Raw genomic sequence first — 13,040 nt, forward strand, 5'->3', positions numbered from 1 at the left:
ATTATGACCTCATTTCCTTTGTTGTATTTGTAGTTTTTCCTGGTGGTGGAAATTTCTTTGTATGTGTACTTATTGTATTAGTTATTTTTATACATATTGCCATTTTATTCCCAAATTCCTTTCTCAAACTGTAACATTTTTCCCACCACTGTTACTGTTGTAAAATCATCATCCTATTATTTAACCTCAGGTAATCTCTGCATCACTTTTTTTTTCCTTGGAAACATCTTTCCTGGAATTTCCATCCTCTGCTCCATACTGTACCCATTCTCAAGGCTTGCTCTCACCCCCCGGGGTTCCCTTCTCTGCGTACTTGAAACAGAGCACATCCCCGGCAGCTTTCTGAGAGTCTGTGTAGTGTAGGCTGAAGATTTTCAGACTTTGCATTCCACTCTCATGTTTGATTGATAGTTTGGATGTAGAATTCTAGATCAGAAGTCATCTTTCCCTCAGAGTTTTTTTTCCCTCTTTTCTTTTTCCTAGTTCCCGTGGCATATGGAGCTTCTCAGGCTAGGTGTCTAATTGGAGCTATAGCCGCCAGCCTGTGTCAGAGCCACAGCAACGCCAGATCCGAGCTGTTTCTGCGACCTACACCACAGTTCACGGAAATGCCAGATCCTTAACCCACTGAGCGAGGCCAGGGATTGAACCCACAACCTCATGGTTCCTAGTAGGATTTGTTAATCACTGAGCCATGACAGAAACTTCTCCCTCAGAATTTTAAAGGCATTGCCTCAATTATCTTCTAGTTTCTTGTGTTGCTATTAAAAATTCTACTGCCTTTCATTTTTTTATTCTTTGTGGGTGATCATTTTTGGCCTTTCTAAACTTTTTAAGACCTTTTCTCTAGTATTCTAAATGTTAAAAAAAAGTACACATGTTATAATCTAATACAGGCAAATGTATTTAATCTTAAAGAAAAAGTGCAGACAAGAAAGAATAATTATAAATATGACTTAGCAGTGTGTTTCAGACTCTAGTATTTGTAGAACTAAGTGGTTCTATTTATTTCTGACATTGGCTCAATATTTTATTAAGTGAAATAGATTCAAGGTGTAGCTCAGTACAAAGGAAACTCCTTTGGTTTACCTTAGCGGATATCTACTAAGATTCCAAACATAAAACTAGAGCCAAATTGTATTCACTATATGGATTAAGTTGTTACAGACTTTGTTGATGATGGTGGTGGAAGGCATTTGCTATCTGCATTTCCTTGTTGCTCCCCTGGTGCAATATGCTTTCCTTAGAGCAGATGGTTCCATACTTAGTTTTACACTGAGATGTAGTATGACTTATAATATCTCATAAAATTATTTAACAGTTTTTTCCTTTTCTTTTTATTTGTGGTTTCACTTGGCTTTGGTTCTTCATTTTTGTCACAAAGGTTTCGAACTAGGCTTACCATTAGGTCCAGAAAACTTTTCTTAAGTCAGTGGCCTTGCACACTGAGCTCATCTGGTCCGGATTTACTACTGGTTTCAAGGAAACTTTCCGTACGAACCCATGCCCTGATCATCTACATTATGACAAATAACTAATCATCCCCTCTCCAAAAAAGTTTTACTGATAAGGCCTCAAGGCTGTTTTATGGCACATGCAGAAGTGCAAGTAAACCCATTTGCTTGAAATTGGATCCTCAGAATTTGAATGATTTTTTTCAGCCTCAGTTTAGCTTAGGGTCCCAGAAGCCTCTCAGGAGATCTCCAGAAGACAGTTTAAGGATGAATGATGCCGCTTCTTACAGCAAACTGATAATGGGAACCATTGGTGTTTCTTTTTGCTTAGAAGCAATCTGTAACTCAGAATCCTGTGTTACCACAAATGTAGTTAGGCATTAGAGGATGTGAGAGGACTGAACTGATCGTCTCATCTATTCTTTTCCACTTAGTCCTTGTGTTACACTTCGTTTTCTTTGAATCAAGAGAAACTACATTGGACTTTGTTTTCACTGGCCTCATTTCTTGTCCCTCTGCTTGGCCTCATTGTAGAAGTCCTTCCTGAACTCTGCTGTTCATGGCAGGCAAACTGGAAGCATTTAGATTTCATCAAAGAGCATTTTTGATGTAGCTAAACTACCCTGAATAAAACAGAACCTTACTTATGAGATTAAATCAGGGTATTTTGTAAAATTATCTCTGAGGAGAAAGAAAACTTTTTTTTTTTTAAAAAATGAACATAGTATATATATCACTGAAATGTCAATCTTTTTTCTGAATCTTTTTAATTGAGAAAAATGAGGGCAAAAGATTTAATGATTTTTTTATTAGAAAGGATATTAAATAATGGGTGCCATTCTGTCAAAGTTGGGAGAAAAATCTGACTTATTTAACAGATTTCAGGTTTTAGATTTTTGAAGACAAAGTTGTCAAAAAGGACTTTCTTATACTTTGCACTTACGAAAAGTGAACTACAGTCTAATCAAATAAGAGTTGTGTAAATGAAAGACAAAATCCTTTGGTATCTTTTGCTGGTATGAATATTCAGAAAGTGGGAAAATGAATTAACAAATCCTGTTTCATGTATTAATAAAAGGCAGCACTTTATTCTTGATCTTCAGATTCTATAAGAATTTAAAGAGGAAATTCTTAGAATAATCTTATGAATCCAGTTCTTCATACCACCTGAAGACTGTTTCATTTATTCTTCTTGTTTGAGATCTTCTGTCTTACATGATCTTAATGTCTTACAGGATTTGTTTGTCTTTCTAATAGAAATCCATATTTACCTCCCCAAAAGTTGCTTCTTAGACTGGTGTAGAATATCAGGGCTAGTGGGTTTGGTCCGACCAAATTACTTACTCTTAGACAGACCAGTTACTTATAACCACTTATCATTTTTAGTTTTCTTGTATGACATTGGGAGGAAACCTTGCTCTTTCGAATTCATTAGGAAAAATCTCCCTTTTCCTTTTTTTTTTGAAAGAAAAAATTGGCCAGTAGTTGCCTATATGTAGAATACAGTCTGACTGATCATGCTGTTAACTTTTTCATCTAGACTTCACTTTGCAGGGAAAGAAAATGTTTTGCTATTGAGTCTTACTACTTAGGCTTCATCAAAACTGGCTTTAAAAGCCCAGTTTAGAGAGTAGTTCAAAAACAGCTTTGTGTTTTTAAATAATCAAGCCCTTGCTACCTATCTGCCTAACACAAACAATTTTATTCTCTCTGTAGTAGAGAAAGTCCATCGCAAGCTTCTCTTGCTTAACTAACTTGACCCTTTGCTCTTAATAATACACTTCTTCAACATCTTTACTTCTTTCTTCCCTTGTTTTATTCTTTCCTCTGTGTCAGTATCTTTTTGGCCTAGATTTACTTCTGAAGGGAAGAACATTTAATAAGCAGATAACCCTTTCTTGGTAAATGGGCTCTCCTTGGGTTAACTGATTAGCCTCCTTCACCTAGTCTTCCATCGTTTTCCAGGACAGTCTCCGTAAGAAGGATGACAGGATTGAAGAGCTGGAAGAAGCATTAAGAGAAAGTGTACAGATAACTGCAGAGCGAGAGATGGTGCTGGCACAAGAGGAGTCAGCCAGGACCAATGCTGAAAAACAGGTCTGCGACTTTATACAGTTACTGGCAATGCTGCTGGTTAAATGAAAGGTAAAATCCAACCAGTGTAGTTTAGGTAAACTCACATTATGTGTGTTTGTAGGGTTTCAGAAACACTTCATCAAGTGTAAGTATTTAGATTTAAATAAGAATTAACGTATAGTTGAATAAGAACTGATTCAACACAGAGGTCTCTGCATTAGTAATTTGGGGCTGACTTGTATATATTGATGTCGTGTATGCAGACGTATTGGATGAGATGAAATGGAACTTGCCTGTTTGTACAAGCCTGGGCACAACTCTGCTTTTAAATTGAATGGGAAAACACAAGCATTTCTGAGTCAAAGATGTAGATTTAAATGGCGGAAAGTTTATTTCACAGCCTCTCTTATTCACGAGAGCAGTTAGTTATAACAAATTAAGATTGATAGCAGGTGTGAAGGACATAGATGTTGTGACATGAGGCAGTCCCAGACAGCATGTCTCAACCTTGAGGTGACTTGTTGAGGAATTCTTCTGTTGCTGTTGATTTTATGATTTTATATATCTTTTTAGACCTTCATACCCTTGCTTTAAACTTTTTGCTAGGAGGAATAATTACAGGGGGGAGATATGAATGGGAGGAGTAGTTTTAACAGGTGAAGACTCTAATTTCAGTACCCAGTATGAGAGTGTGGTTTGAGGTTTTGAATCTGCCTCACACAGAGGTCCATGTCATTTCATTTTTTCAGGGTCGCGTCCATCTCTTTGTTGGAAAAATATAAGTGCTAAACAGGAAAACGTGTCCAGTGAGAGGGTAACATGAGTCTTTTGGGAGCCCTTTGATGAGACCACCAGAGCTCTTGTGAGTGAGGCTGGTTCTATAGCAAGGGAGAAGGGTACCTTTCCAGGCAGACAGGTCACGGTGTGAGCCACCAGGGAGCCCCTTCATAACTTAGACACAGGAAATGGCTTCTTTAGTGTCAAGTGTAGAAAGACAACTGACATTTGTTAGCAAAGCTGAAGGAAATTTGATCTCTTCCCAATGAGTGTCTTTTAGTGCTCTGTTCTTAGGTAAATGCCTTGGTCCACTTTCTACTTGAATATTTATTAATTTACAGTTAAACTGAGTTTGGGTAGTGGAGAGCTTCAGAGAAGGGGGCGGTGTCAGCCATTATTCCAGGGCAAGGAAGGATTTTCTTTTATCTTGATCACCTTTTTTAATAGTCTTCCTTTTATTTTCAAAATGTTACCCCATTTTTTTCTTTCTGTAAAGATTTTTTCTGCTTTGGAATCATTATTTAGTGATAAGGCTAACATATCAGAGATGATGAAATTTTGGCAATAATAAAACATGTCATGGTATATAGAATGCTATTATTACATGTTCTTTTTTAATGTATTATGTGAACTAGTTATAATTTGCTTTCTGGGGTGGCTGATTGGTAATTAATAGGCTTTTTTTAAGGTCAGGTTTTTTAGTTTATAGAAAAGTTGAGCAGAAAGTGCAGAGAGTTCCCATGTATGCCTTTCTCCACCTCAATTTCCCTTATCATATACATCTTTCATTGGTGTGATGCAGTTGTTAAAATTGATGGGCCAGTATTGATACATTATTAACTAGTCCATCATTTACACTTTGGTTCATGTACCATGTTACACATGTTACGAGTTTTGCCAAGTGGATGAAGGTGTGTATCCACCATTATAGTATCACACAGAATGGTTTCAGTCCCTAAAAATTCCTTGTGCTGCTCCTTTTCATCCTTACCCCATCTCCCCAGTCTCTGATGTTTTTCCTGCAGCTTTTGCAAACTTGCTTCTTGCCTTTAACCCTCTACATTTAAGATTATCCCATGTCTTTTTGTGGCATGAGCGCTTATTCTTCTGTCTTTGAATAATATTCCACCGTATGGATGTGCCACAGTTTGTTTATTCCTTTACCTACTAAAGAACACCTTGGTTGCAGAGTTGCATCTATTTTTTTAGCAATTATTAATAAAGCTCCTGTAAGTATTCATGTGCAGAGTTTTGTATGGACTTTTTTTTTTTGCCTTTTAGGGCTGTATCTGCAGCATTTGGAGGTTCCCAGGCTAGGGGGTTCAATCAGAGCTGTAGCTACCAGCCTACGCTACAGCCACAGCAATGTGGGATCCGAGCTGCACCTACAACCCACACCACAGCTCATGGCAACACTGGATCCTTAATCCACTGAGTCAGGCCAGGGATTGAACCTGCATCCTGATAAATACTATTCGGACTCCTTTCTGCTGTGCCACAGCAGGAACTCCTGGACATAGATTTTCAACTTAGGTAAATACTTGAGAGTATGATTGTTAGATTGTAGGTAAGAGCATATTGAGCTTTGTAAGAAATTGAAAATATCTTTTGAAGTGGCTATAAATAATTTGCTTTTAATTGCATGCCTTTTTCTTTCTCTCTTTTCTGTTTATCTTTTTTCCACCATTCTGCTACTCACTGCCTATCTGAAGCTGTTGAGTGAAATGTTGCATGAGACCAGTCATTTGGGCTTTAAGTGGTTTAAGGTATGAAGAAACTGCTTTTATGTTTTTACTTCTGAGGCCAAATAGCCTTCATTCACTGTCCTTTTCAGCCTTCATCCTTTGTTCTTTTCTATTTTTTTAATCTTTTTCTGTCTCCAAACCCTACAGTTAATTTTACTTATATGTATTAATTGTATGCATCAAAGAAATCCATAAATATTTGTGTGAAATGTCTTAAACAGGTGAGGCTTTGGGTGGGGGGTGTTGAGGGACACTATTATCTTCCTCAGGTCCCAAATTTATCTATCTCTTGTCTAAATTAGTTCTCTGAGAAGAAATGACCCCCACTGATAGAAGGAGGATATCTATATCTATGAATTTCTCAAGGAGCTACAGAGAATTGTTTGGGAACCATATCTCTTATTAAATAAAATGCAGAACCTTTTAAAGTTTGAGCAGAGAAAAACTCTCAAAGGAAAAAGATTCCTAATGCCTTTCCTATATTCTTCCAAGATCCTCTTATACTGTTTTTATGCCTAATACATGCTGCTCTACAGTGAGCCCTTGCCCCAAATTTAGAGAAGTTGTATAATGATCTAATGAAAGAAGGCGCCCTTGAACCTGCGTTGGCAAGTGTAAAGAATAAAGTGAATAATTCCAGGGGGAAACTCAAGGCTCCTTTTACCTTGCTTTTTTTCCTTTCCCCCTGGGTTTTCTTCTTCTGAAACTTCATTCTGCTCAACTTTTGGCAGGTTTTGTATTTTTTTCAATGTGAGAGGCTGTATGAACATAGAATAAAGTTTGTTCTCTTAAACAAGTCTCAGAGTTGCCAGGGGGTTGGAGCAATGTCCTTCATTCAGCAGTGTTGCTGTGAACTTAAATTTTTTGAAATAATTTTTTTTTTTAGCTCTTGAATATTTTAAGATATCTTTCACTGGTATTTGAGAATAGATTTATTTTTTGAAGGAGCCATTTGTAAATAGATTGCTATCTAAAAGTTTAAAAATGCCTCTAAAGTAATAAGACTTTTCTTGTGACTCAGTAAGCTGGATTTAAATCTGTTCCAAAATATATCTTTTAATATTTTAAAAATTTATTCAACTTTTTTTTAATTAAAATTTTTTTGGAATATAGTTGATATCCAATGTTGTATTAGTTTCAGGTGTACAGCAAAATGAATCAGTTATGCATATACATATATCCATTCTTTTTTCCCATATAGGTTATTGGAAACTATTGAGTAGATTTCCCGGTGCTTATACAGGTTCTTGTTAATAATCTGTTTTATACAGTAATGTGTATATGTTATTCCCATCCTCCTAACTACCCCCCACATGGCTTCCCTGTCATAACAGTAAGTTTAATTTTGAAATCTGTGAGTGAGTTTCTGTTTTATAAATAAGTTATTTTGTATCATTTTATCAGATTCCACATGTAATATCTTTTAATGTTTTGAACAATGAAAAAGATATTTCCTTTTAGTATGACTAAAATTTGGGCATGAGTTCTGAATCTTACTTTCAAAGATCATTTTTAATAGCAATACCCATTTTTTTTCAAATTGTCTTTTTACCATTATTTGGTGTGTTTGTTAAGTGTAAATTCTTGATCTAGACAATCACAAGATTTTACCAGTGATTTGCTAGTTATAAATTATTGAGCACTTTTAAGGGTTACATGTTTTTTTTCTTTTTAAACTTAGATTTTACAACTTCATTTGCATATTAAAATTATACCATCCAATTCTCAAAATCATTTGAACAAAAAAAATTACACTTGACTAATAAAGTGCCATTTATAGCCTGCAGGATACCTTGGACCAGTACGGTTTTTCACTTGAGGTTTCTCTGTATCCAATCCAGGTGCTTCCTTCAACTTGCAAATTCTCTTCTTCCCTGTCAGCTAGGCAAGCAGATGGCAGAGGCAGGCATGCTTCCTTGTCAGTAACGTTTGGTTCTTTGATGTGAAAAGGGGCAGCATAGTCATTTAAACTTGATCCACCTCCTTTCTGTGGAGTGTCCAGTGCACATGAGCAGTGCACACCTCATTGCAACGTGCCCGCTTACTTCTCTTGGATCGTTTCTTCTGAAGGCAGTGGATATCTCTCTGCATTTCTCTTGTGTTCACTCTTGACTCAGACTCAGCCGTATCTGGTTTGTCCTGGGTTTCAGAGGAAGTGGAGCTGGAACAGAGGGTGGAGTGCAGTCTGCACTGTTGCTGCTGCTGAGAGTCCCATCTGTTTTTATTCATAAAACCCCTTATTGACTGTGAATTTACTTGGTCAGTTACACAGAAGTTATTGCTGTAATACCCAAGTGCTTTTTAAGTGGAGCAGTTAGCACTGTGAAGCAGCTCTGGCAGCTGGAAAAGGTGGTGGGTGATAGAACTATGTTGTGCCCCAGCCCTTCCCATTGTTTTACTTCCAGCTATTTCCAAAAGGGGCAGTTTATGATTTGATCTTATAAGCATAATCCTATACTGATCTGAGTATTTATAGTAGATTATATTTTCCTCATTTTTTATTAAGTGGCAGTAATGCTCTGAAAATAAAATAATAATATTTTTACATGTGCTACCTTTTCCATAAACACTTACTGAGTACCATGTATTTTTCCAGATGCTTCACTAGGCATTGGAAATAAAAAGATAATAGGTACAGCCTCTGCCTCAAGTTTACATTTATTGGGAAAGACTAAAGAATGAACCTATAGGAGTTCCCTGCTGGCCTAGCAGGTTAAAGATCTGGCATTGTCATTGCTGTGGCTTGGGTCACTACTCTGGCGCCAGTTTCATCCCTGGACCAGGAACTTCCGCATGCTGTGGCCTGGCAAAAAAAAAAAAGGATGAACCTATAATTACAGTTCAGTTTGATAACTACCATTGGTAATGATCTGAATAGAGAGGTTTAAGAGTGGAAAAGGAGGGGCAGCATGTAATCCAGATTGAAGGGGTTCTTTGAAAAGAAGTGATGGCTATTAGACGTACTGCATATGTATGGACCAGCCCAGGTGGAAGAAAGCTGGAAGCATCTGAGGAACTTCAGGTAGCAGTTAGTAGCTCTAGTTTAGGGTCGACATGAATGGCAAGATCTATGAGAGGGAGGGGGAAGGAGGAAGTGCCTGCAGTGGGATTGTGCTCAATTTTTAGTCTTAAACTCTGGAATTTTGATTTTGTTTTTAAGGCAGTGGAGAACTATTGAGGCATTCTAAGTAGAGAACAATATTTATTTATGAGGTGGGTGGCTCATTCATTCATTCAGCAAATCTGTATTGAGTATCCGATAGTGCCATGGTTGCCTGGGTGATGAACAGAGCTGCTGTGGTCTCTCCCCTAAGAGAGCTTACAGTCCCCAGGCAGACATAGACACCCACTTGACAAATGGCATTTAATGACAGGTTATCACCAAGTGCTATAAAGGATAAGAACAGATGTTCTGGGACAGACAGTAGTTAGGTGGAGGATGGAGAGGTTAGAACCTTTTTTTGACTGAATGTGCAGAGAGAGTCCTCTGAGAACGTCCATTCAGCCTGGGTTCCGAAGGGCGAGAAGCCACATGGTGAGTGAGGAGGAGGTGGTAGAGTAGGTGGGGATGTGTGAGGACAGCCAGTATGCCTGGGGCAGGGTCACTGCAAGGTGTGCAGGGCCTTAGGTCAGTGTTGGCAACCATTTTGTGTTTTTCTAAGAGTGTTGGAAGCCATGACAGAGTTTAAGCAGGGCGTGACATCTTCTGATTCATAGTTTTAAAAATCATTCTGGCTGCAAGAACTAAGTGAAAGCGAGAAGGTCAGATGGGTTATTAGAGTAGCCTGGGCCAGAGGCCATCAAACCAAGTACCATTCACCTGGAAATGCACCAGCATCTCCCTTGGGCATGTGGGCCCAGTTTCTTTTCTTTTTTTTTTTTTTTTTTTTTTGGTCTTTTTAGGGCCTCACCTGAGGCATATGGAGGTTCCCAGGCCAGGGGTCCATTTGGAGCTGTAGCTGCTGGCCTACACCAGAACCACAGCAATGCAGGATCCAAGCCATGTCTGCAACCTACAGCACACCTGGTGTCAGCGCCAGATCCTTAACCCACTGAGAGAAGCCAGGGATCAAACCCGCATCTCAGCTTCTAAGTACAGCTTTCCCTCCATTGCTCTGCCTGAGAAGTTACTTGGAACGTGCAGACTCTTCCCTTCCTCTTTGTGGTTGAGTGTTCCTCTCTCAGCCGTGGGCACCCCCCTCCCACATCTTACTCTCCTGTGTTCCTCCGAGGGAGAGAAACTTCTCGTGCAATAACAAAGAGATAATTCCAAAGGTTGGTGTTGAGAAATGGAGTAGAAAAGTCAGATTGTTCACAGTTCTTTGTTTTCAGCAGAATTGAAGGTTACCTGGTTGAGCTGTCAGCTAATAGATACCATCAGTGATTTTTGATGATAGGCTACTATGTGATTTGGGCCATGTGATTCTGAAGGAGGGCAGAAAGTTGAGGTACAATGCTGTAACAAAACTCTCCTGTTTCCGTTTATTTTCATGAAAGCCTATTAGTGCTTATACCTGTGAAAATGAAACACATCATAGAATTGATAATGAGCCCTGAGTTTTCTAGCAGTAAGTAATGTTCCTCAGGAGATATTTCACCTAATAAAAGTTCTATTCATCACATTAAGATAAATATATTTATTGATACTTTGTTAATAAAATTTTATACTCTTCATGTTTAATAGTTATTCTCTCAAGATATCTAAAATTTCTATTACTTTTGATTGATCTTATGTTACTAGTAATTATAATGATAATTCACTCCAAAAGAGTTTTTAAGCAGAGTTAATTATCCTAGGATATTTTATGAATATCAAATTTAAATTTACGTATATATTTTTGTTGCAGAAAAGTATGAGAGGATCCATACAAAAAAATCTAGCGTACAAAATAAACTTCATTAGTATAAAATTTTAGAAAAAAAATGGAAACACAAAGTCAAAGAGCAAAATTAAAATTAAAAATTTTAATCATTAAGGAATAGTTTGTTTTACAGTTTTTAAATAGTAATGAATATCATGTCACCACGGTATTTATATTTCATTGGATTCTTTTTGTTTTAAAAAGTGGAGGTATGGCTGGTTATTAGCTCAGTTGGTTAGAGCGTGGCGCTGATAAAAAGGTGGTGCTTTTTTTAAAAAAAAACAATTTTAAAACACCTAAGAAATTACATTCTTTGCAGTTCTTCAACTTATAACTTTAAAAAATTATATATCACGTTAAAAATCCTGGTTCTGTAAACTCTTTAACAAGTATAAAAAGTAATGTAAAAGATTCCTGGTCTGGGAGCGATTGGGCAGATTAGCCTGAATAAATCACATACTAGCAATGGAGATGGAAAAAAGTGGATGGATTTAGAATGTCTTTTGGAAACAGCTAAAATGATTTGATGAACTGCATGTGGAAAACGATGGAAGAGAAAGCAAAAATGGTCTTCCATTTCCTGGCAGGACAGCTGAAAGATGGTGGTTCCAAATTTCTGAGATGAGAAAGTCTGAGCGAAGAATTTGTTCAAGGATAAGGACCAAGAAGTTGTGCTAAGGGCTTCCCTTGCGGCTCACAACAGGAAGTCGTGCTGAAGAATGTTAGCTATGTTATTAGTAGTAGGCTTGTCACATCAGCCCAGTTCTCTTCCGAGACGCAGGCTAAGTCTGCTTAGTGTCTTTACTCCATTGTTTCACTGACATCTCAACCTGAAATCATCTAAATTCAGAACTCTCGATTTTCCTCAGGCTTTTTCATCTCCTCTGAGAAAACGCTTTTATCCTACAGGGCTGAAACTAGACATCATCAGCATTAGGAGAATCAAGTCCAAGAAGGGCAGACGTGGTGACTGGGTACAGAGAGTTTATACCCTGCTTCTCTAGTTCAGAAGGCCACTCCAGAACCTCAGGGGAGCTCTGTCACACAGTGGCTACAAAATTGGGTTCTCCAGTTAGAAGCCTTGGTTCAGTTTTGGTTCCATCACTTACAAATTGTCATCTCAGTCAAGTTACCTTTTTTTTTTCCCCTTTTGGTTACACCTGTGGCATCAGAAGTTCTTGGGCCAGGGATTGAACCCTCACCACAGCAGTGACTCAGGCCACTGCAGTGACAATGCCAGATCTTTAACCCACTGAGCCGCCAGAGAACTCCACAGGCAAGTTACTTTTGTGTCAGTTCCCTGAGCTGTCAAAGAAAAGTCCTAGTATAATGTAGTATAACTGCTGCATTAAAGAGAGGTTGTGCATATAAAGCACTTTGGGAGAAGCAGTCAACAGACATTAGCTACTACCCATACTTCTGTTACTACCACTGCCCTCATAGCCTCGAAGGCGAAGGACCCCAGGGAAACTTGGTATCCATAGACCCTGCCTATTGATTTAGTACCAGAGATGACATGCTAATTGTTTAAAAGTTCTGATGTGCATATATATCAAGTTTTAATCCTTCTGACTTGAGGAAATCCTTGTCCTTCCCTGAGCCAGGCCTAGAATCTAAGTCAGCTGAGGATGGTCAGATGGGCATTGCCTTTGTCATCAAGTTAATCATTCTCTGAGAGTAGGTCTTAGGTCAACACAGGATCATAGTCTATTTACTTTTAGATTTTCCTCACGAAGATAGTTTGGGTAGCTTTAATAAATGACTGTCAACGTGTATGGTGATGTCCAATTCTAATGCTATTTTTCAGCTTTACAAGTCATATATTTTGTGATTTCCTTTAGGGTGGAGAATGGGAAGGAAAAATACTTTTTTAGCAGTATTTGAAACAAAATATAGATTTTGGAACATTATGCTTAGACCTTATTCCTAGAAGTAAGAAGATAGAGAATATTTAGGATTAAAAATTTTTTGTGTGTGTTTGAGCCTTATAACCTTAAATTAGAATTGGAAATATCCATTTGAATATTCATGACTCTTTTCCCTTAAACACACAGATGGGCTCGCACACACATTTCCTGTGTACTAAAAATACTTAGAAAATGGGGATTTTTTATCTTACTAGCGGA

At 37.9% G+C, this 13,040-nt stretch overlaps 1 protein-coding gene across 26 annotated transcripts in view; it reads left to right on the forward strand.

Annotated features, from left to right (window-relative positions):
- Positions 1-13,040, forward strand: part of ERC1 (ELKS/RAB6-interacting/CAST family member 1) — a 384,984-nt gene that overhangs the window by 169,871 nt on the left and 202,073 nt on the right. For 10 of the 26 annotated variants that reach the window (XR_002344310.1, XR_002344308.1, XR_002344309.1 and 7 more), the window contains one exon: positions 3,420-3,551. The exons of 9 other annotated variants lie outside the window; for them this stretch is intronic. Coding sequence is in view for 12 of the 17 variants with exons in the window: in XM_021092976.1 (XP_020948635.1) it covers positions 3,420-3,551 (132 nt within the window). In the remaining 5 variants the exon portion in view is untranslated. Of the gene's footprint in view, positions 1-3,419; positions 3,552-6,019; positions 6,074-13,040 lie in introns of all 26 variants that reach the window. 7 more of the 26 variants (XR_002344307.1, XM_021092972.1, XM_021092971.1 and 4 more) reach the window with 1 other exon arrangement.

Source organism: Sus scrofa, chromosome 5 (assembly GCF_000003025.6).
Source record: "Sus scrofa isolate TJ Tabasco breed Duroc chromosome 5, Sscrofa11.1, whole genome shotgun sequence".
NCBI classification, from domain to species: Eukaryota; Metazoa; Chordata; class Mammalia; order Artiodactyla; family Suidae; genus Sus; species Sus scrofa.